The following is a 25,567-nucleotide window of genomic DNA, read 5'->3' as shown; positions in this document are numbered from 1 at the left end:
TTCAGAAACTTTTCTAGGGCCAACAAGTCAAAGAGAAAGAACTGTCTTGCCCCTTACATACAAGCATCATTTAAAGGAACTTACAAAGTTCCTAGTCAATGCCTACACTAAAATATGAGCTTAACATCACTCTGCGAATTCCCCATTTTTCATAAAGAAAATTGGGAGTTTTCAGTGAAAAAAACTATGGCTTATTTCTGATATTGAATAGCTAGATTCTGGTACTGAACTGAAAGTGTCTGAAACATAAAAGAGGTAAATGTGGACAAGACCTATGAAAGCACTTACAGCAGAATGAAAACCTTGAAGATTAGGTGTGAGAACAGGATACTGGACTCCAGGATGCCGTTCAATGCCCCTCATTACTTCTTTGTGATCTGCCATCTAAAATAATAAATAAATAAATAAATAAATTGTATTGATCAGCAGTTATTTTCTGATTTTATATAGCTAAATAGAAATTGGCTTAGACTGTGTTTCTGCCTTCATTACTTTTACAGTTCAAACAAAAAGTCTAACAACAAGGAGGTTAAACTGATTTTGTACAAATACTCTTTTAATTTCTTAGCTTTTGACTATTTGTGTAGCAATTTTTTTAGATCTGTGTGAATATAGAACTGGGCTAAGAATTTGACAGTGTTCCTTTGTGTCTATCTGTAAAAATATAATTTGCATTATAATTTGACAGACTTATGATCATGCTGTTCATGAAGTGTTACAGCAACTTTAACTTTGTTTCACTGGACTTAATAGGTGGAATTAACAGAATAACTGAGATTTAAGAAACATAGAAATCTTGAAAACTTCAGCACTCTGATAAATGCAACCTCACAATGTTAAGCATAGCTGAACTTGAATTACTCAAAACTGTAATCAGAACATTTCAAGACCAAACACGTCTATTCTTAAAGAGACAGCAAAATCAAGATGTCCGCATAGTGCAATGTTTTAATACATTCAGAAGTTTCTTTCTGAAGAAGAAAATACTTTTTTATTATAGCAAAGATCAGAGTACTTGTTTTCCTTAGTGTCCCCTCACAAAAGAAAACCTGCCTTTTCAAGATACTATTACATTTTTACTCTTACATTCAAGATTAAATATACTCCCTGTACTGATGAAGATGAATAAAACACTTAATCACTTAATAAAAGGTAGATTCTCTGGAGAAGCACATTTTCTTAAAATAAGTGGGTTGAAAACAAATATTTTTCAATGCTGTGCACACCTGAAAACAATACAAAATAAAACATATCCCTCTTATTTAATGTCTTAAAGATTCTGAGTTTTAAAAAAAGAATAATGCACATTAAATGCTTTTTAAATGAGCTCTCATAAAAGCAAATCTCTCAAGCAAACACTGTTAAGTTGGATTTCTGTTTCTTTCCACACTGGTGAAAAGTATTTTGAGAAGTACCATGTAAAAAGATATATGAACTACAGAGCTTTCATTACCCCTCACTTTCAGCAGATGCCCTCTTGATAGCTATGCAGTACCACAATTCTAAATACATGGTATTAAATTACACCACACTATTAACTAAAAATACTGCTTGCAGCCTGGAATCTTCCTGTCATCAGCTACCTTCTGTGAAGATGAATGGATAAAAAAACCCAGAAAAAACTATGTATTCCTCTTCAAAAATAAGCCCAATATGTATCTATAAGGAAGTGGACATATGGTAGAAAAGGTGTTCTATAGCCAGACACAACTCTTTTCTTATCAGGAAATAAGTGATAAAACACAAATTTTTGTATGTGCTTCTATGTGAAGCAAATTGGTCTGATAGCCTCACAAAAAACCTCTGTTAACACCTTAGTTATTTAAGAACAATTTTTCATTCCTTAATTTAATATAAGTAGTAGCTACATTACTCAGGGCAAAAAAGAATGTCTGAAACCAAATGATAAATTAAATGTCAAATGCTGGAACTAAATTCACTCTCCACAATTATAGCCTGTCTTAAAATATACTGGAAAACCAAAGTGACACTTTTTCAACCAGTATAAACCTGCCAGATCCAAATAATATTATAAATATTAAATCTGTCCCATTGCTATTTTTCCTGTAAGTAAAAACCCATCTTTGCACATATTGCATGTTATAAGATTTTAAATTGTAATAAAATACTTCTTTTCCCAATTTCTTTAAAAATAACCTTCCTAATAGTAGATATTTATAATTTTGGCTGTTTATGTTATAGGTGTGGTATCCTGTTTTATATGGCACCTTGCTACTGTGGAACTTTTTCTTTTAGATTTTTCAGTAAAAAAATATCTTTGCCAAAGACAACAGTGGATGGGAAACCATAAAAAATTTAAAATACTAAAACAGAAATAAGTGAATGAGTGATCTAAACATAACTGTAAATTCTATTCCCATGACCTATGAAAAAAAGAAAGAGCAAAGAAAAGACAAAGTCAACACTACACTCTCTGTCAAAGCAACACAATCTTATCTTTTAAATAAAAAAAAAAAAAATTAGACACTAATTAAGCCATTAAAACAAAGTATTAATTGAATGAATTTGAGATAAGAAGGGATTGCTCATTTTTTTCTAAACTGACAAACCTGTGCTAAATTTGATACTCGCAATGGCTCAGAGGAAAAGGAAATAGAGAAGAAAGGAAGAAATTCAACTTTGCTTTAGACATTTTCTTCTAACATTTGAAAAATGTCATTAGTCTCTATTGAAGTAACTGACAAAGTGTGAAGGCACTTAGAAAAACTTCACCTATTCCCTTTTAGCAGACCAGAGATCATTGCCCCTGCACTGATGCCAAATAAATGCTGCATAGACACTCTTCTCTTCACCTTTCCTATTACCCTTCTTCTAGACTCTTCTCTGGTGACCCTGAGAACACTGAAATAAAGCAAAGGAGTCCCTCAGTGTGCTGTACAATTTGCTTTGTTAACTCTTGAACAAACATGGATGTACTATGTTTTTCTCAGAGAAAAGCCTAGAATACAGTCCAGGCCCAGGACGCATTCTCATTTTAAAATGGACAAACTTTATCTACATTCTGTCAGATGTGCAAAATGCAATAGACATTGTTAAAACTGAAGTATTTTCTCAAATTAATTAAATTCTTGTTTAATTTGTAAATAACTTGTATGCTTCTTGTCAAATACAAAGTATTCAAATGCTTCTGTGCAAACAAGTGTGCAATTTCTTGAAAAACAGTTGCAATTACATAGATAAATACTGACTTATTTCCATGTTTGCAGGAAATAATTAATTTGCACAAAATAGTAAACTTCAGTACTACGCCTAAATTTGCAGTGTTAAGTCTAAAATGGAAATGTGGCACTCTAATGCCAATGCAGTTTTGCTGCCAATTCCAGAAAAGCTAGGTTTCCGCTGAATTCTACCAATCGTAAAAATGAATTCTGGAAAAATAATAAGAAAATTTTTATGATTCATCAAAATTTAAGTGAAGTTGCTGATAGAGTGTTAGAACTCCAAAATAAGTAATGTGCCTAACTACTACTACATATACAAACGTCCCAAATTTAGATCTTCCAAACACATTTGCAAATGTGGAAAATTACATTTCATTTAGAGAAAAAGAAAATAATGTATACTACTTTTCTTTTTTACATCAATGACTACTGGTTTTAGTAGAGTAGAAAAGAAGCAGGAGCAACATTAAATTATATTAATGATGTGTCACCATCCCAAATCTTTAGTTAGAACTGAATGTTACATAAATAAATGGAATGGCATTTAAATTGAAATAGTTGTGAATAGAGCTGATTTTACATACCTGAGGCACCCATTTGGATGAAACAAAACTGGTCACTTCTATTGCAGGCAGGCCTGTTTTGGAAAGCTGGTTGATTAACTCAATTTTTATATCAGTTGGGACTATCACCTATAGACATGGAGACATACTTTAGCAAAGTATTTCATACATGAGAAACTTTTTAAAGTGAAACGTTCCCTGTATGTAAGCAATACTTTTTTATAAAATAATGAACTACTCTTACACATTTTAGCATAACTCTCCTGTTTCCTGACAGTAGTAAGTATAAGGAAAGCATAAGGAAGGTACTGGGCAGTATACATGATATCACTCCATTTGCTGTCCATCACAACAGGAAGCACTTCTGTGTAACAGGTTAGAGATTTGGCCTCCTTATTTGTTATTAACCAAACACCAAACTAACAAGAACTGACAAAGGAAATACTAACAGTGTGACCAGTGAAAAATGGGAGGAATAAAGCTCCACAGCTGTGGCAGAGTAACTCTATTCTGCTAATATCACTAACATCTCTGGTATCAGTAACAATGATATATGAGACCTTATCCTTCTGTTTGTGGAAATAGATGACTGTTTCTATACATGTACCCTATAATCTCTTCCAATCTTCTTCCATGCTTCCCTACCACCCTTCAGGCAAATAGTGCTATCAAAAGAGTAATATTTTTCTCCTGTTTCTCTTCAGCAGGAAACACGATAAAAACTATTTTACTATTCCTTCTACATTAACACTTGAAGCAGAAACACAAGTTACAAAGATAGCCAGTGGTTCGTTGTGTTTACCAATTATGTCACAGCAGAATATTATTGACTGACAAGACAAAGTCCAGTAAAATTAAATGCTGAGTAACAGAAAGGCTAGTTAGCCAAGAATAGAAAGAAATTATATGATCTAAAAGCTGAGTAAATAGGAATACACTTTCATTCTAATATAAAGGTAAGTTATCTATATGAAAATAGATATATTTAATAATACAAAATGAAAGAAACATAATTAGCAGGATGTACATGTTCTATACAATGAAAATAACACTAACATCCATGTCAAAAAAAAAAAAAAAAAAAAAGAGAAAAGTTACCTTCTCATTTTGCAATCCATCCCTTGGCCCAACTTCTACAATCTTTATGTACTCAGGCAGTCCAGATGCTTGAGGTTCCTGAAATAAAAATCAATACTGAAAAATAAAACAATTAAGATCAACACCAAGATCAAAAGGTACAGCTTGTACTTGTCCTTCCATATGATTCTGGGTATAAAGTCATATTGTCAACATTACGTTTGGTCAGCACATTTAAAAATCTGTGAGAACATGTTTCACACCTTGACCTAAGGAATAAAAGTTAAAACCAGAAGTTAGTGAATGTTCCACTGCTCTTTTGAGGTCACAAAGGTTTATTAAAAATATATATAGAACCATAAATGAACATTGAATTTTACAGTGAGAAATATTTCCATTTCAAAAATCTTTCCAATGAACAATCCAGTCCTCCAAACTTATAACTGAATGTTCTCAATTTAACTTAACAGGTACTTCTCTGTAAACGTTTGCAAGACCTGGCTATAAATCTAAAAAGAACATAGCAGTCAAGAGATGTTAGAGAGATTATTAATGAAAAATGAAAATTATTTCTCTGACTGAAGATGAAGGTTTTAAAAAAGGATTCAAAGGCAAACAAGGAAAGCCTCTAGTAAATAAGAAGGAGAATTTTTCAGATATAAGAGCAGCTCTGGAAAGGCAGGAAGCTGACAGGAACAGGAGGGAAGGAAGGCAGCAGTAAGGTCAAAGGTCTAAGGAGAGCATGGGGAACTGAAGGGGGAGGAAGGAGAAATGAGAACAGAAAAGCAGGTGAAGGGAAATGAAACTTCCTTTTTTATTATTTAGTTGCTCTGTGATTGAATCAAGTTGACATGTGTGGCAGTTAATGTAAACTGGGCCTAGATGTCCTGGAACAGTTCAGAGCAGTTGGCTGGATTGAACCAAAAGCTGTGTGCCCTTAAAAACACACCCCATGGCTAATTTGGGGCACGCTGTCCATGCTCAGGAGTGGACAGGAGAGACACAGGCAGCTTTGCCAGGAGCTCTGGAAATCCCCTGTTTTCTGTATTGCACGGAGGACAGAAGCCAAACCAGTTCTCCATTCCAATGTTGAAAGCCTGAGCTGGGATTAGCACGAGCTACCTGCAGGACAGCTGCTCCAATCCCCAGCACCTCTCCTGGGAGTTTAACACCACTGGAAGGGTGACAGTGTCAGCACAGGGGGACAGCTCCTGCCCGTGGGAGTAACAGCTCCCCCAGACTGGGGACACTCCGTAAATACAGCCACTAATCTCACAACATCCACAACCAAAGGAAAACCCCATATTTTATTCCTCCCTGACTAGTATCATCAGAGTTGTTTAAACCAAACGGCTGCTAATTTCTCCTCAGTAATGGAAAATGAGCATGCCTATGAGCACCCTTGGCTTCTCCTTGCATTCTTGGTGCCTGTGGGCAGTTCTCTGCAGGACTTGCCAAAATACAATAAATATATTTCAGACCATTTACTGTGTATTTATCTGAGCCCAGTAAAAAGAATAGGAAACAGCTGTATAGCATCTATTTGATCACATGGAACATCTGGTAAATTGAAACTCTGTCAGGCCCTGCTAAGCCCACACTCACTGACAGTATAAACCTACTTAAATGTGAAGGTAAAACCTTCACATCTGCTGCATATTGTTCCTCTTAAGTTATTTTCACAAATATGGCACTGCTTCAGCACTACAGGCATAAATCTGGGTTATTTCATGATTATCAGATCCTTCTTGTTGCAAGACAAATGCCACAGCTGTGCTATGAGTGAAGCTGTGACTAGAAAATAAAAAAAGAGCTAAAATAGATTATGTGAACCAAAGCATAATTTAGAGCATGAAAAATGTCCATAAAACTTTGAGAGCAAAAGCATTCATTTTCTAGGCCAAATCTTATAAATCCTATTTAGTGCCTACTGCGGCAAAATTTTGTGACAATCAAGAGCTGTACTTGTCTTTTCAGAATAGTTCCCACAGCCACATCAGGTGATGTCTGCAGCCCTTGGAGTTCATAGGGGTGAAAAGTTTGGAAGGGATATTGCAGAAAGGCATTCAAGTACTGGTTTTTATTTTCTGTCTGTGATATTGTGATACAGATATACAATCTCTTTGAACCATAGTCCAAGCAACTCTACCCCTGATTTTCTCTATAGCCTTCCCGTTCACTAGTCAGACTCAACTTGAATTCACTGTTCACGGAGTGAGAACAACACTGAATACCACATAGGGAATGACTCCCACTTACTACAAACTCAAGGCAGTAATATAAACAAATCTGTACACTCTTCAAGCTGATGAACTAACAGCTTAGAGTAAACTTCTTGGCTCTGAGTCCAGAGGAGTCTTGTTTTGCATTGTATTTAATCTAATTTTATTTCTCGTACATTGATTACTCCTGTCTTCAATGTCACTCAGTTTCACCTGTATGGCATCCAATGCTATACTGAAAATGTCTCCTGTCCTTCTATTATCAGCAGATATTAGCATCTTCATACTTTCTTGTGAAAACTTTTGGACTATCATTACCTTATTTTCGTACAAACATGTATTATCTAAAAAAAATTAGAGTAATGCTATAGAAGAAAGATGCTAAGAAGTAAGAAGAACTCCACCTGCAATGTCTTTCCAGTCTAATAAATTTGCTTTCAACATTATCTCCTATTTCCTCCCCAGCCAGTTTCTTATTCATCTCACACATTCTGCTCTGATAGCCTTCTCCCCAGCATAACTAATAATTTATCTTATGCTGCATTGCTGAAGCTCAGATAACAAGCAAGTCAAAGACAGACAGAATACTTAGGTTCAAGTCTCTATATATTTGTATAATATTTATACATTTTACAGTCCATTTCTGCTGGATAGAACAGAGAAACAAATTGGAGTCTATGAGTATGTGTACCATCTTCTGCTAAAGTGAGTCTAGCATTTTTCTATGCTGTAGCCCAAGTTGAATCCAAGGACAACTGAACTCCTTGGAATCTCACCTGTCCTGTGAATGAATACTCAGTAACTAGCTGTTGGGACACTCTTCCAAGAGAGAAGGAAATATGTACTTGGCAAAGCTGTTGGGAAGAAAAAGGAGACTCCACTTTCCAGGAAGTTTTCTGATCAGAGTGCTGCACTTGCAGAATATCTGGACATTACTTAAATAACATCTGAAGAAATCACCTGAGCCATGAGTCATATTCTGTGCCAGGCTCAATGCCATCTGCACTCACTAGTGAAGCTTCAAGTGCACAGAACACACTGAAGTCTGTAAGAACTTAGGCAGAGTTTAAACCCTTCTCTGTTTACTACCTGGATGGCATCAGACCTCAACCAGGACTTGGGGTTCATGAATTGAAGGACTCATTTCCCCAAACTCTGACCAGAGCTTTTCAAATGTACACCACACCCCTGGGTAAAAGAATGATTTTCTGAACCAACGGCACCAACTTAGAAAATTTCAACACCTTTAAGTATGGCATTAAATGCCCTACAGATAATAATTAGAAAATAGAAATAAACAGAAAAATGCAAACCAGTTTTCATATTTTAAATGAATGAGAAATGTTGAACTTTGCAGAAATACACAAGTACCAATTTTAGTACCACTAAACATGTCAGGTATACAATTTTGTTTCATAAAAAATATTTACTAGATTGAACGATATGAACCATTTTTATGAAATATATGAAAAGTAGTATTGGCAAATACTTAGGGTGACTGCTTATTGAATAATACAGGGTCTCTGTTAGAAAGTAATGACCACCAAAGTATCATGTTTTAAATATCAAAAAGGAAATAGCTGACATAAAAGACTAAGAGCCTGGAAAATTTGTTTTTCATGTATCAAGCCTTGCCAAGGGAGCACAAAAAGCATATAAAACCACAAAAAAATTGCCTCTCTCAAAACAGAATGCAGCCAAAGAGTATTTTTAAAAGAAACAGAAAAAGGAAAACCAAACCATTTAGCTTGAGACATTGAATGCCAAATTTCTGTATGGAAACATTTTCTCTCAACTATAAATAGCTGCAAATTTAGGTTCATTACAGAAAACCCTAGTAACTTTTAATTAAAGCAGTATAATCTCCCTAATTCAACAATAAATGTTAGAAGATTAAATAAACACACTTTTTAAGCTCTGTCACTACTTTGACTTAAGGTGCTGAGGTTCTTTCAGCCTTCTGATTTTTATTCCATGAAGGTCATTCATAAGGGCAGAAACAGCAATGGCAAATGTTACCCAGAGCTTCTCAAAGGTAACTGAAAAACACAAAAGTGAAGAATCTGGAGGTTCAGGTCTTTTCAATCCATCTACGATAAAGCTCTGCTTTCCTTTTCCACAAGGTGGTGTTCTGGCACAGAGGACAACTGAACAAAGGTAGGTCCATCTTGAACAAATTACTCAGGAAAGCAGTTTTCAACAAGAATCAGCAGGGCGGTGGCATCATAACTCCATAATGTATACCTGCAGTGACATGGAAAAATGCCCAAAAACTGGGAAAAGGCTCTAAGATAAATAACATGATTGCTGGAAGGAGAACAAAGAAAACTGGTCAATCTTCTGAACACTTAGATGTCTCTAAACTTTACAAGATATAGAGGAAATAAACAGGAAGAAATTAAAATCCTTGTTCACATAGTTCACACTACTAGAAGGCAGATAGAAAACATATTAATTCCCAGCTTAACTAGAGAAAAAATGGAGAGGATTCAAAAAACAGTGGGATGCACCGGAGGAATATCCCTCAGTAAAGATAGACTGAGTATTCATTCTTGAATTTCTGCTGCATGCTGCTGACATGACCACTGGGAGAAGAGTAGCCATGAATGGACCATGACTAGCAAAAACCTTCAACCCCAAGAATCTTTCATCACGTGAAGTTTTCTTATTATATCATTCCATATTCATGACCTGAATGTTAACACAGACATACCACAAACAAGCAGTTACAGCAGAGTACAAAATTCCACTGAAATCCCAGATGCATTTCAATAAAAGCAATATGCAAGATAATACTTAGGACTCTCCATATTGTTTCTGATGCTGACCAAGTAAGAAAATGAAATGACAAAACTGATGCTGGGCTATAAACTAGGATGTCATAGATAAAACAGTAGGCTGGCACTTAATGAGTAGACATATTCACATTCAATCAACTGGAGATTTTCATTGGACAGCAAAATATAAAATCCAAGTAAATCATTACAGAATAAAATTAGTTAAGTTCAGAGTTAACTCACCTGGAATAAACCAAATATTCATTGAGGTCAGAAGGTTTGTTTGAGCTTAGGAAAGAGTAGTGATTTACATATATCAGGGGATGGTCTGAACTGGGAGAGAACTCACTGTAAGGATTTCTATGGTAAAATTATAGCCCTAATATTCTACTGTCATTTACATTAACTATTAAATTCCAATATAATCTGCTAGTATACTACTTCTTATTGTTGCAGGGTGGTTTACAAAAAAAGCAATTAATATGAACAAGTAAGAAATATGATTTTAAACAAAAATGAATTTAACTGAATTATGAGACTTATGCCCACCAACTGAATCATGAGACTTATGCTCATCAATGAAACATGGCCAACTGAATGAAGCCACTTCTCAGCACTGTCAGCAATGGCCAAAATCTTATCCAACAATGCAGCAAACAGTAGGGGCACAGGTCAGATGGCTAAGTACAGGCATCCTTGTGCATTTGGGATGCACCTGACTTGACCTCTAGCCATTGAGCCAGAAAGCACAAGTGTCCAGTAAATCCTGTCCTATGCTCGTGTTGCTGGAGGGGCCAGTTGTTTAATCTAATCCTGTTTACAAAGAGGATTTTAATAATAAAGACAAAAGTGATGAAGTACAAATAATATTAACTAATAAACAAAGAAAAAACTATTACTTTTATTTAGAAAATAGAAATTAAGATTTGGAAAAAAAAAATTCTGTCAAGTATTCTGATGAGCTTGCAAATCAAAAGGTAACAAATGACATTAGTAAGGAATGCCCAAAAGACTGAAAAAAACCCAGTTGCTTTGTTAAGAATACTATTACACGAAACTAGAACATTCAAGTCACACTCAACTACACTACTCATGAACATAGTTACAAATTTCAAAAATCAAAAAAGCATCTATAAATTACTATTCCTTTTGAAAATCATTTACAATAGGTCTTCCAAAGCCACAGCAAATCTAGCAAAGGTATTCAGACCAAGGTTAAGAAACCTCCGCTAGCATCAGTCCAATGAAGAGGATACTAAGTCATTTCAGAGCATCTCTTTGGAGCAACTGGCATGATCTCTATTCTTCTGCCCAAACTACAGCCTAGAAGCAAATCAGACCAATTTAATTCTTGCCTCCTTGTTTTCCCATGACTCCCTTGTAAGCAGAGTATTCACATCAATCCAGATCTAGACCCATGGACTGACTTTGCAGTTTGACCTTGGATCCCTCTCATCACTATGGACCTGCCTGACAGGCACACGGTTGCATGGCCAGCTCTATTTACCACCACTGGACTAAAGCCTGGCCGTGACTCACTGACCTGAACTCCCAGCTGTAACTTGGGACCTCCCTTAACACCACAAACTCACCCAATGACCTGGACTTGTGCTTGAACCCCTTCTAGGCCTACCCTCTAGGATACACCCTCTAGGCCTACACTTCTCACCCCACCTGGCTCCTGTGGGACTGCCTGTTACCAGCCTCAGGTCCCTCCCTTAGGGAGCTGCTGGCCCTCCCTACTCCCTGACAGAGAAATTTCTTATTCTAGAGTTCATTGTAATATCTGAACCTTGTTCCTTAACATACAATTCAGAGATATACTCCTTGAGTATTTCTTTAACCCAAGTCAAGCAGGCTGGGATTAGAATGCAGCCTATTTCTCCCTCCTTTGACCCTTTCTATCAGTTGCACCTAAAACAAAAGCAGAGTAGTTGTTAATGCTTAGCACCTTAAGGATAAGCTTTGTTGATGAAGGCCAGAAATATCACACTTTTCAGATTAGAGTAGCAGCACTCATAAAATGCATCTGAACATTAGTGTTTTGAGTATTAAATCTCTCTGATTTATATTCTTATCCACTGGAGGCTACAGCTATCAGATGCTATGATAGTAATCCCAAAGAATAATGTTTTATTCAAGCAACAAACAAGGGTTTGATAAGAAAAATACACCAAAATTCAACAAGTAGTAAAAGAGCTCTGCCTGATACACAAACAGAATCATGTTTGTAAAAGGAAAACTTAAACATAATATGCAATTGTGCTAAATCACCTATCACATAGACAATTGACACAGAGGTACTAAGTTTGCAAACCAATTTCACAGCACAGTACTTCCCTGGTCTTAGCAAAATGCAATGAGATGTAGCAAAACAAATAAGGAACTCCTTTCTATAAGAAAGAACATTTCTTTCAGGCAAACACAGAACAGTACATTTCCTAAAAAGCTGCAGAGTTAAAAAATCAATATAACCTCTGTCTGCAGGAGTCTGAGAGAAGGAAGAGGAGGAATTCCTCACTCCCCAGACTATTTTCCTTTATATTAGATCAGAAGAGATCGACTCTCACATACTTTGGGTGAAACACCTGCTGATTGTTTTCTATGACTTGTAGTTTACTTTTGCTTACAGTGAACGTTCTTAATGGATGGGAAAACATCAGCTTCAGGACACAATTTACCCCATATAACCAATTGAAGTGAACTCAGCTTGATCTATGAACACACATAAACTGAAAGCCTAGAACTGTCTGTTTTGTTTAATTGAGAGTGTAGTCATATATTTGAATACTGTTTGGAGGTGTCTACTTTCACTTTTATTTTAAAAGCAAATAAATAAAATGTAATAATAATACATTTTTAAATGTATGAGAGGGTAAAAGTTGTTTTCTGTTGTACTTTTCATATCACAGGGCAGACTAAACTCTGAGGTTATTCCTTCTGAGGTTATTACTGATTTTCCCCTTCCATGAGGAAGTGCAGAGTTCAGAAGTAGTAAACAAGCTTAAAGATTCTTCACTGTTTTTTTTTTAGCGTGTCGTGGGTTTGGAATGCATTCTGAAACTACTACTTTTAGTCAAACAAATGACATGCGTCACTGTACTGATCTTGCAACAATATTATTTTGTATTTCTTTATGACTTTCTCAGTTTCTTCATAAACTAGATTTTCTTCTTGATCTCTCCATTACACAAAATGTAACAGTGTTTCTTTCAAAACTGATGAGCTACACTGAATTACTACGCCAGGCAAGTGTTTTTCTGAGTAGCAGGATATAAAGCCATGAACTGTTAGCCCATATTCTTTAGCTTTAGTCTGATTTAATCCTTGCTTTGTAAGTTTCCAAATATGGCTTTCAACCCCCAAAACTTTACAAAGCATAGATCTGGTGAAATGATAGCACACAATCTAACTGGTGGTGTTATCTCACGGACACAGTAAAGGCTATGAGGGATAGAAAATCAATAAAGCAGTATTTCCCACTATTTTCCCATTATAAAACAGTCAGGAGCAAAATCTATTAATATAAACATTCAAAAAGAAACATATGTAGGTTTTGCACAAAATACAATTACCAATAGTATTTCAAATTATATAAAAAACATGGGGAAATATAAGCATATAATGATCAACATTTAAGATTTATTATTAATCAAGATTAATTATTAATATTTCATTGTTACTTTTATAACTCCATAGGAACAAAGCCAGTGAAAGTACACTGGAAAATATCTATGAAGCAATTTTGATGTGAAGATAGTTACAGACCCCCAGAAGTTTTTCCCTTTAGTAAGCAAAGGGAAGGAATGTGAATTATGTACATTGAATTACATACATTACACATTTTAAATGGATATCAAAATCATGAGAGTCCATCCTACATTCCAACTATGAGCCAAGGACAACTCACTACATGTCAGTATAGAGTCACACAGACATCTCCTGTGGTCATGGCTTAAAATTTACCTAATGCAAGCTCCAGTGGGTCAGAAAATTCCACAGGCATATGGCAGGCTAACAAAACTGCTGTTCTGACAGCTCTTCAAAGAAGGAAATCTCAGGAACTGGAGTCTGAGTGTCTAACAGACATGTCCAATTCTCTGCTATGATGTTGGATGCTCTTAAAAGAAGCAGCATTACAGGACAAACAGAAAGATAAAATCAAGCCCAAAGATTGTTCACTACCTTTGAAAACAAAAAAATACGTTCTTTAATATTCATGCCTATATTTTACAAAAATTCATTCATAACCTGACAACAAAAATGACAGACTACATTTGCCCAATAATGGTCTCCTGTATAAGACTAAACTTTCTGAATTATACTGATGACTTGACACCTTCTAAAAAACATTTGTTGCTGTGTAGAGTACATGGAATAGCAGACATCTGCAGCTAACTACAGCTAACAGCTCATGCAACCTAAAATAGCACAGAGATGTGCTGAAGTCACAGACAATTTTTGATAACTTGAAAAATAATGACCAAGGAAGCTATTAGTAGCACCAGGTGGTAGCAGAGGCATAGACAACCACAGTTAGACTTGTATTACAATGAAATCAATAATAAATGGTACTAAAGACCTCTGTTCTTAACAGGAGGCCAACACAGCCAGTCACTTCAGCAAAAATTAAAAATGTATTTTCAGGACATGGTGTATACATTACCTTTTTCTATTTCCCTAAATGCTTCCCTTGGCTAACAAGCAGCATTTCTCCATTAACCAAGCTGATTTACAGCCAACTCACTTTCATCCATATCCCTATCTTGGTCAAAGCCTGGAAAAGCAATTATACTTTGCCATCTGGGCTGGATGAAAAGGATACAGAGAACAGAGATCAACAGCATACTGATGACACTGGAGCCAAAACCTCCCACACTTTCCTTTACTATTATTTATGGTAATAGTATTATGGTGTGTACGGTGTTTTACAGGCAAGACTAAAGACAGAATTCTAGAAGGGAGAAAGACTGGTGTTTTTCCACACACATTGAAAAAGCAGAGGCATGATCATCATTACAAATCCAACATGTGCAAGTAATTTGCTCTTTAAAATACTTTAGGATATCAGTGGGGGGGAAATGAATATACTGCCCATCCACCCTATCAGGTAAGTCTCTTTAAATAACTCATTGTCAATAGAAGTGAGTTATGCATAGATCTTTAAGAATTAAAATTAAAAGCTGAAAGTAAATCAACTATTCTCCATTACTATTGCAATCAAAATAATCTTCTGTGTCCAAAGGCTGGGCCTAAAAGATGAAGTAAATCATGAATTTAAGTACAGGTGGCCCACAACTATGTTTTCCATAGCTCTCTTTCCAAAAGATACTGATTAAAATGACAGTATTTTAATGGCTATTTATTTCATCACTGTTGGCAAATCATCCTTCAGAAGAATTTGTGATTCATAAACTTCCTTAAAAAAAAAAACATCTGTAAAGTGTTACCATAATAATTTCCCAATAATGGTAAGGAAATTACAACTTTAACATGACACCATTCATGATGTTTTAAAAATCTTCCATTTTCACTATGAAATTAGTCAATTGTGTAAAATTGTTTTTTTCCTATTTTGCTGAAAATAATTAAAGGACTTAAAAATTTTCTTACATGAAATTTAAAAAATATATCATGGAAACCTGAACACATTGAAGTGGAACAAATAGAAGAAAAAATACTGGTACTGGAGGAACTATGACAAAGACAAAATCAAATTGGGAATATATCACTTCAGACTGTTTCAGAAGATTAAGAGTTGTCTTGGCAAAATAATCATTATATTTCTCAAATTTTATTGCTTTCACTTCCAGACTTTGCACATTTAGGAAGTTTGTTTGGCTTTTTCTTTTAAGCCTCCATATTCTGAATAATAAAGTGCTCAACTGATGAGAAAGAAATTTATGTAGTTGTAAAATTAGTAATAAGACCAGTATTAACTAAGGACAAAAAAAAAAGGAAAAAAAAATCTAATAGTACTTCTATTTGCTGTACTTTATTTTACTGTGACACATAAACTCAACTGAGGGATTTTTCCAATGACTGACAACAGATAATACTAGTTATGGACTAAATGGCAATGCAGCCAGACCACTCATTGAGCTCAAAATGTCCTGAAATGTTCTTAATGATAGGACTCAACTGGACTTTAAAAATCCTTAAGTATCTACACAGTTATGTCTACAGGAGTCCTAGGTCTGTGCAGTCACTGTATATATTTACATAAAATGTCTTAAGGCTCCCTCAACACAGCATGCAGGACAGAGGACCTGTGGCTTTTTGGAAGCTGGAGATAAAGGAGGATATTATGGGGCATCTTAAATGGCACCATCAGTGAAACATGGCCAACTGAATGAAGTCACTTCTCAGCACTGTCAGCAATGGCCAAAATCTTATCCAACAACGCAGCAAACAGTAGGGGCACAGGTCAGATGGCTAAGTGCAGGCACCCTTGTGCATTTGGGATGCATCTGACTTGACCTCTAGCCATTGAGCCAGAAGGCACGAGTCTCCAGTAAATCCTGTTCAATACCTGCCAATCCTATAAGCCATCTCAGCTACCTTAGGGCATCTCACATGGCACCAGACAAGAGTGCTTAGGAAACTGAATCAAGTTAAGAATATCAAAAAATGGCAGAGAGACAAGAGAAAATTCTCAATCACCAGCTGATTTCTCTCTGCATAGCCAACAGCTAACTGGCTTAGTAGCTTAACTTTCCACTATCTTCATTCATCCCATTCTAGCAAAAGTGACATGCCAAGGCCAATGAACTGGCCTATACCCTGTCTCCTCTTTCCCCAATAAAATATTCATGTACACTGCCTTACCTTCTATGAAGCTAGTATATATTTCTACTCAAATTATGTTTCCAGGGTTTTAAAAATTCAGATGTGATCAGCTGCGGATTCTATTCAATCTTCTCCCTAATCCCAGTGTTCCACATGATACACCTTCATCACTTAACTTGCTCCTCCATTTCTCACATACTAACACCTATATTTAATCTCATCTTAACTACTTGCATTAAAAGTAAGCCCTAAAGCCACATACAGTTCCTTTCCAGATGCTGCTGTTGAATTATTTCCCTATGGGTTTCACCTAACATTCCAGCAATGTCCTCTGGCGCTTCAGTCCACACATCTCATCCATTCAAAGGCTTTAAACTTCTTTTTCCAAGAAACTCATAAACTAACACCTTTATTCCCATACAAAACAGCTAACATCTGTGAACAAAAAAACAACACTCAAACAAAGAAGAAATGTCTACCCAGCACAATTTTTTCACCAGTGCACCTTTTAGCAGTTTCTGCATGCAATAAATCTGTGTTTTTGTCACAAGAGCTGCTGAGAATGACTCTCATAAGAATATTTAATCCAAATAAATTCAAATTTAATGCCACAATTGGAGTAACTTTCATTCATTTACACCAAGCTGTAAAATAAATCTCCATTTAGCAAGGGATTTATCTAAAAATAATATCGGCTATAACAACATTCCAACAGTATATATAATTTCCTTATTATCACCTGCAGGATCTTTCTCATCTCTTGCAATATTGGAACTTTGTCCCAAATTTTAATCAAAATCTTCACCATTGACATTATACCTAACCCAGCTGAGTTATAAAACTTAGGGGAAAAAAGCTATGAGCTGATTATTTCTAACTGTAATAACTTAAGTTTGAAAGACAACCCTTAAAACTGTCCGTGGAAATATTTTTCTGAAGTGTAAACCATGCATTTAGCAGTTTTCCTCTGAAGTGACTGATTAAAAGACCAGATAATAAAATGTGTCTGATTGATAATACCTTATATAATAAAATTCTTATTACTAATTGTATATTATGTCCCTATCGGCATATTAAAAAAATAGAAAAAATCCTTCATCTCTACTGCACTGCTTAATTTTAAAGCGTGTGCACCACTGTGACATTTCTACCCCAAAAGGGCTATAAAAGCATACATTAACACAGCAGTAATATTTCCCTTTTGCTGAAAAGCAAAAATCCTGAATTTGTTTTACAGGTATTTAGCACAGTATGAAAGTCTGATTTTGCTCATGCTCTTATGTCAGAAATTTCTGATCAATCAAGAAAGCAAATTCTCTCAGAATTCCAGTGAGTTTTCCTAAGTGACAGAAGATAGATGGATGAGATAGACAGACAGAACCTTTTCCTACAAATTTCTGCATAATTTTTATTCCCACACATAAAATTATTGTTTTTCTGTTCTAGCATTTTCTGAGGATCAATTAACTGATGAGCCTGACTGAGTGCACAGTACTTCATAACATTGTATGTCAAGGTTCACATCTGCATTATCATGTGCACCAGCAAACTTTTAGGGTGGCACATTTTGCCATTCAAGTTCACAATACCACACAACTATCATTATCTTTTTAAATATACATTTGGGGGAAAAGAAGGATGCTACAGAAAATAATATACCTTTGTTAAATAAATGAGAGAGCTAAAAAACAGAAGAGAATTCAACACAGCCTGAAGTACTAAATAACTACTTTTCTGAAGCTCTCCACAGTTTCTTTAAACATAACTTCTTTTATACTTGACACATTAAAGATTCTCAATAGCCTGCAGCTCTTAAAATTTCAGAGAAATACCACCTTTTTTAAACACCTCAAATATCTATGTAGTGAAAGAAGTAAGGATGACGAGAACTCAGCTTTCTCTCTGGACTGTACCTACACTGCACCAGTTTCTTACTGCATAAAAGTCATAAATGGGATTGCAGCAAAAAGCAGATATGGAGTCTGAATAAAAACTTCTTGTGCATTTTTTTAGTTTCCAAATTTGCAAAGCAAATCCTTTACAATATTTCCACCTTTATTATAAAAATTTTAAATTCACTTAATAATAGCAGTATAGCATAGATATCTATCAACTAAAAAGCTCCTGTTATCTGTCTAGTATTTACAGGCCAATGGTATAAAAAAACCTGAAAGTCAGTGACTCAGCTTAGGTCAAACCTACACTTTATCAGCTTCTGAACTTCTCACAACCTGTTTGGCACCCCTAGCAAATCAACTACTCAGCCTTTTCAGACTCTCTCTCTTCAATGTTCTTGAGATCTTACTCACATAAAATACCTGACTGAAAAAGTTGGCATGAGTCTAGTGACTTGCTCTTCTGAAGGGGAAACTCCTCTTGACTTCAAAGAACATTTCAGAAAGAGCTCAGCATTGCGCTCCAGTTCAATTCAGTGGGAGGGTGTTTTATTTATTACCTTCAAGTGTCAGCATATATCATATGTCATTCATCATTTCCAAATTCAACAAGAAAAAACAGCATGCTGATACAAACTTCATAGATTGCTATAATTCAAATTATAATTTCTTCCACTTTATTATTCTATTTATTATATCTATTTAGTAATTACATTTATATAATATATATAAATACATTATTTCTATTTAATAACTTTGTATGCTTTAAATCTTATGAAGACTAAGAAAATAAATGTTCCTTGGAATCTGTAACAAAGAAAAAAAAAGTCCCATTTTTGGGATATTCTTGTAATGTATTCACTGAGAAAAAGATCCATTTAATGAGTTCTCTATTGACAAGGCTTATGCATATGAAAGAATACAGAAGGGCTGGAAGAATGTAGGAGTGGAAACCAGGAACTTCAGCAATCACACTTAGTGATCAATTATTTCATCTTAGTTTATATGAAAGACAACACAAGGTCAGGATGAAAACACAGAATGAAGTAAAAATGGTAGACAAAGGGAAGAGGGGAAAAAAAGATCTTTGCCCAATGAAATTAACATACTTTCTCTATAAAGATTTCATAAAGTATCTTTAAATAATGCCATCCATTGAAAGTTAAGAAACAAACACTGCAACACTAAGTCCAGGAAAACTACCTTGTTTTTCCTCTGCTTACATGCAATTTTCATCAGATCAAAAAAATTTTTTTTAAAAAAGGGTATAAAAAATGATGTATGGTAATTGTCACAGTGAACTAATAAACTTGCAATATTGTTGTGAGCAATTTTTATAGTACTTCTCAGCTTGATAAATTAAATTAAAAAATGAAAATGGCCTAAATAGTTATTTGATGAGAGCCTGCAAATGTTAATTTATTCCTGGAATATATAATTACATGGAGATAAAAAGAACATGAAATACAGTATGTCTTAAATCAGTTGCTCTGAGGTGTACCTAAAAGACTCAAATAAAAGAGATCTGCTGTCTCCTCCCAGGCTGCATAATACCATATGCCTTGTTTCTTATGCTGTAATTTGAATCAAGAATCAAACATAAGTGAGTAAGACATATATAATTGTCACATAGACTATGAGTTTTGCTGTTATTCTTGAGTTAATTAAAAAACAAATTTGAGAGGTTTCTAGCATATGTTTAAAACATGACAATCTGTTACAAAATCTAAACTAGCACATTAAACTGAAAAAGTAAGACACTTGTGTGCATCTCTAGATCCAAGAGTGTCATGCAGTGAGGAGATGAGGGACTCTTAATCTGTGCATTTTCAGTCTGGATATTTAGGCACGTAGCACATAAATCATTGGAATCAAAGCTCTGAAACAGAAGTTAGCTGTCTAAATTAGAGGACCCAAGTTTTTGCTCATTATTTTATGTATTTAGCACCTGGCATTTCTGTTCCTCCTTGGTTATATAACTTTCCAATGATAATGTCCTGAACAACTGTTAATGATTCTGGATATTGCACTCCATATGACAGCCTAAGTCTGTGACAGAAATCCTACAACATAACATAGCACACATTAGTATTATTTAGACAGATTACACTTCCTAGAGTCACAGCTACATCCAGCGAAATAAACTACTGGAGTCATATTTTTGTCTAATTTTTGCTTCATTTGTTGTAAGAGTAGGTAGCCCTCACCAAACTGTGACTCCTAACATATTCTTATTTTACTATATATATACCCCTTACTACACCTAGCTAGTAGTACATAAATGCAACAGTTTAAGATAAAGAAGCTTACAATTTAGCTATGTTTAGCTGCTACCGTCTCGCAGAGTAGAATTCCCCAGTTTAAAGCAGCAGATGAACACTCATGCTAAAGTTGACACTCTAACCTTAACAAAGTCCTGTAAGCCATGCAATGTAATTGCATTGACATGCAATGGTCTCTTTTAAAACATTTAAATATCTATCCTCTACTCCTTATTATAATCATTAAAAGTTCTTAAAAACCAAATAATTTTCCCTACTATGGAAACCACATAATATAATCCTTTTAGTAAACCTAAATCATATCCTCATTACTGTGATTACAAAGCTCCTAAAGAATTTCACCAATGGGTAATTTGTCTTTAAATTTCTACTTTATATTTATTATAAAAGTTTAAATATAAAAACTTTATATTTATTATATTACAAATTTATACGGACTGAGTATAAGTGTGTGTTTGTGGGCAGCAACATCTTCCTTTATTTTAAACAGCTAATTCCTCTTCTTCCCACCCTGCCCACACATACTCCAGGTCTTAAAACTAGATATCAAACAGACCCAAGACATTTTACATTTCACCTCCCTTTTCCCGATCAATGTTCCCAAATCATGCTCCAATTCCAGTGGTGCAAGACCTAACTTATCCCAGCTGGAATTCAATTTCTTGAACATGACTAACCAAAATGGAATAGATACAGTTTCTTTGCAATGGCATCAACATCTACCTGTTTGACTAGAAATACTTATCTACTCTATCTGACGACCTAACCTTTTAACAGCTATATTGGCAGCTCATATTCATCCTATGATTTGTGAGGATTCCAAGGTTCTTCTTCAGTCTCTTCTAACAATAAAATCAAAGTTTCTAGTTTGGGTTTTAGGTCTCAAAGCACCTAATCATTCTGTATCCTTGAATTTCATCCCAGTCTTTAATACTTCTTTAGTCATCCAGCTCTTCCTTGCTGTGTCCTTAGCATATTCCTAATGCATCAAAATTCCATTCTAGCCTACGTGAAAATATAACATTAAGTCTGCAGGACAAGACCAATCAATGTAAATTACTCTCAGACCATCTCTTCTCCAGCAAGAAGGTTCCTGCTAAACCAGAGGACACCAGCAGCAGATAAACACCTTCCCTGCTGCTCAGCCTGAGCATTTCACAAAGCAGACCACAAAGTACATTGCACACTCTGGTCAAATCCTGTGAGTCACCACCAGTAATGACCTTGATCTCTGCAGAAATCTTCCCAATACTGCAGTATCTATGGCCACCTCTTTTCTCCATAGATGCCAGCACATTTTACAGTTCTGATATAAATACATGTCTTTAACAAAATCTTATGTGACTACAGCTCTTATTTAGTAAAAATAAACTAGACCTTTAATATTAAGTTAATCAGACCTGTTAATAAAAACCATATACATTGGGGTAATGCTAAGAAAATGAAGCTGAACTGTATTCATGGTATGAAGCATTACAGAAGCATTCTGAAGCAAGCAGTTAAGAAATTAATATGGAGAAAGAGGAACACACTGGAACAGGAGTGTGGTGTCTCATTGACCAGTCAGGTGTTTAGTAATTTTCTGATGCAATATAGAATAGTCTAAATAAGACTGAATTAGGTATTAGTAACTTCTTCAAATACATAGTAGAAAATTCTATTTACTGTCTATTTAGCCACCTAGCCAAATTACCTATTACTTTTCGTCTCTCATTTTTAATAACTTTACTACTCAAGCAAGTCTATCTTTTAAAGTCAAATATTGTTCTAAAAATACCACAAAAATGGGTGGCTTAATGAAACAGAAAAAAGAAGGGAAAACAAAGACTAAGATATTCTACTACTCACTTTAGAACCCATTATTTCACCTCCAGTAGAGCTTCAAGTGGTTGAACCTGGACAGGACTACAATTTTGTCAGCACAGTATATAACCAAATTATTCTATATTTGGGGTCTTTAGACAAAATAGAATAATAAATAGAAGGATTTTATTTTTACAAGAGCCCTGGCAGCAACATTTACATTTTACTTGATGGTTAAAGAAAAATCCTGAGGAACTCCTGAAAATATTTCAGCAAGTAAATAAACTCTTTATTTTTATCAGCCATGAAAGCGTTATTTCTGGGAAACTGTTCTTGTACCTAAACCCTCTTTCCTATTTTATTCCTTAGTGTGCTCTCATAAATATCATTGCAGTGGTGCTGCCATAACTATCTTGCATATGATGGTCATAAAAAAAAAAAAAAGACCAACAAACCTTTTACAACCATTACTTGAGCCAGTATAGTTATAGATCATGTAACAAGAAACACTTTTTTTCTTGAATGGGATTGGTATGGAATGCACTCCTACATAAGCAAAACTTTTGTGGGCTGTTTAAGAATCCATGTGAGAAATATGGAAACTTGAACAGATTAATGTAAAATCACAGCAAGGTAATGCAGAAGCAAATGTGAAAAAACATGAATAATGACCAGCTCTTGATTTAATTAGTCTACTGTGCAGCTCACACCCACATCAATGTGCACGGGAAGATGCTTGCTGTGTATTCTCATGTTTGCTGTTTACTGCTGAAGACATCCTTCTATATCCTTGGACAGAAGATTTTTCTTTCCTTGAAGAAAAATGGTGATGAACATAAAAGAAGAGCACAGCAAAAATTAAGTAAAATGATCCATTACAATAAATAAAACTTCTCTTTTAATCTACTATTTTCTGAGAAGATGTTAATGATTGTTTTCAACTGCAAGCCCACTCTGTTGCAAAAGACTTTTCAAATGCTTCATCTGATAGGGGGAGAGAGACTGACAAAATCAAGTGGCATATCAAGTTATTTTGAAGGAAACTTTTAAAAAATGTTCAGATCTTTTGAAAGGAAATGATGCACCAAAATGTAGCAAGGGCACATGAACAGAATTATAGTGCTTTGCTTCAGGCCTAGTACATAAAAGTCCATTAATTCTACTTTATTTCTCTACCATAAAAAAATCCACTTAAAAAAAAAAAGTTGATTTTTTTCCCCCAAAATTTAATGCTAGATAGACACTATTCCCAGGGAAATATGATAGCTGGAGGCTGTATGGGGCCTACCTATACAAAGCCCTATGCTCACAACAATGTTGCTTTGGGAATTCCATATATGCATCTTTTGAGATATGAGGCTCAGAGCATCTGAAGCAAAATTCAAATGCTGCCAGTTTTCATACCACTCAGTACATTTTTCATCATCTCTCCACCTCTGAAGTCACATTGCTACATAGGAATTAAATTTCGCTTCCAAAGAGTGGAGAAAAATGGAAGATGATCCCACCACCTATCTGAAAACAGAAGAAAGACGCAACAAACAAGAGCTACTCTTAAAAAAAGAAAATTAAAAATGCATTTAAGTACAGTTTAAACTATTTTGTTCTAGGCTTGGCTTATATTTTTAAAGGTTTGAAGCACTGACTGATTACTGGAGCAGGAGTTGGACTGAATGACTGTCCAGAGAGTATATGCTGGTAACTTCGCTTCACTGCTTCCCCTTCAAAGCCATGTTTAGGACGGTCACGGCCTATACCGTTGATTTCGCAGCCTGCCCGGGCGCCTCAACAAAGCTTCACTCCCTGCAGCCACGGTTCACATCGGCTCACAGCTCACAGACAGGAGGATGAGCAGCCACCTTCACTCAGCCCTCCGTGACTGCCGCCGGCTCTGCCTCCGCACCCCTACGGCTGCAGTGACTCTTCCCTCGACAGCAAACGCGTGGGAGCAACAGAAGCTGTGGGGCGCAAGGGCAGCGCCGTGACCCCGCCCAAATGCGTCTCACCCTGCTCTTTTATCATTTTCACACGGTGAATGATCACGCGTGGAGAGGACCACTGCTGAGTGGGTTTGCCACTGCCTCACCGCTGCCCCAGTACCACGCACCTGTGTTCGCACTGCCTGGCACACGGTGTAACACCGGCCGTGTGCTGGAACACTAACCAGACACACCCCAGCGGCGCGGGGCTGGGGGTAAGGGCCTCCCCCGCTGCTCCGGCCAGGGCGGGAGAGGGGGGAGAGGAGAGAGCCGGGCGCTGCGGGCGGGCAGAGGCAGCAGGGGCGCGGGGAACGTGCCTAAGGGGCGAGGGGGCGGCGAGGGGGCGGCGAGGGGGCGGCGAGGGGGCGGCGAGGGGGCGGCGAGGGGGCGGCGAGGGGGCGGCGAGGGGGCGGCGGCGCCCCGTCCTCCCCCTGGTGGCGGCCGCGCCCCGTCGGGTCGGCCCCGTCCCATCCCTTGACCCGCGCCGGGCAGTACCTGCGCGAGGTGCGCGGCCGCAGGCGGCTCCGCGATCCACAGCTGCTCCTTGAGGAGGTGCTGGTAGCTGAGGCAGTGCTTCAGCGCGGACGGCACCGTGCCCATGGCTCGCCCGACAGCCGCCGCCGCAGGGTGGGCGCAGCCTCCCGGCCCGCGCGCGAGCAGCCCCGCGATTGGCGGAGCGCGAGCGCCGCCGCGTCCCCTCCCGCCGGCTGCGGCGGCCGCCGCCTCACGCTCGCCGGCCCCGGGGCTCGCCCGGTTCCTCTCCTCGCCCTCTGCCCCCCATCGCCTCCTGCTCCTCCTTGCCTTCTGCCCCTTCTCGCCTCCTGCCCCTTTCGCCTTCCTGGATGAGGAGCCGAGCAGTGGGTGGCCGCACTCGCTGCGGGCTCGGCCGGCGCCGCAGCAGCCTGCAACCGGGAGGGCCGAGCATGGGGACAGCCAGCCGTCCTGCCCCCTGTTACCGCACGCCCGCGGGACCCTGGGCCCAGCCTGACCTGGCAAGG

General features: G+C 36.9%; 1 protein-coding gene across 4 annotated transcripts in view; it reads right to left on the bottom strand.

The window, feature by feature from the left end:
- The window catches only part of HMGCLL1 (3-hydroxy-3-methylglutaryl-CoA lyase like 1), a 75,377-nt gene extending 50,160 nt beyond the window's left edge, over positions 1–25,217 (bottom strand). For 2 of the 4 annotated variants that reach the window (XM_059842711.1, XM_059842712.1), the window contains exons 1-4: positions 25,065–25,217; positions 4,844–4,921; positions 3,767–3,874; positions 289–384 (exon numbers count right to left, since the gene is read on the bottom strand). In XM_059842711.1, coding sequence (XP_059698694.1) covers positions 289–384; positions 3,767–3,874; positions 4,844–4,921; positions 25,065–25,169 — 387 coding nt within the window. In that variant the 5' untranslated portion in view covers positions 25,170–25,217. Of the gene's footprint in view, positions 1–288; positions 385–3,766; positions 3,875–4,843; positions 4,940–25,064 lie in introns of all 4 variants that reach the window. The other 2 variants (XM_059842713.1, XM_059842714.1) reach the window with 2 other exon arrangements.
- Between the last annotated feature and the right edge of the window lie 350 nt (positions 25,218–25,567).

The sequence above is a fragment of the Haemorhous mexicanus genome, chromosome 3 (assembly GCF_027477595.1).
Source record: "Haemorhous mexicanus isolate bHaeMex1 chromosome 3, bHaeMex1.pri, whole genome shotgun sequence".
Lineage (NCBI taxonomy): Eukaryota > Metazoa > Chordata > Aves > Passeriformes > Fringillidae > Haemorhous > Haemorhous mexicanus.
The sequence above is the reverse complement of the archived record's forward strand: the minus strand, read 5'-3'. Positions and strand labels throughout refer to the sequence as shown.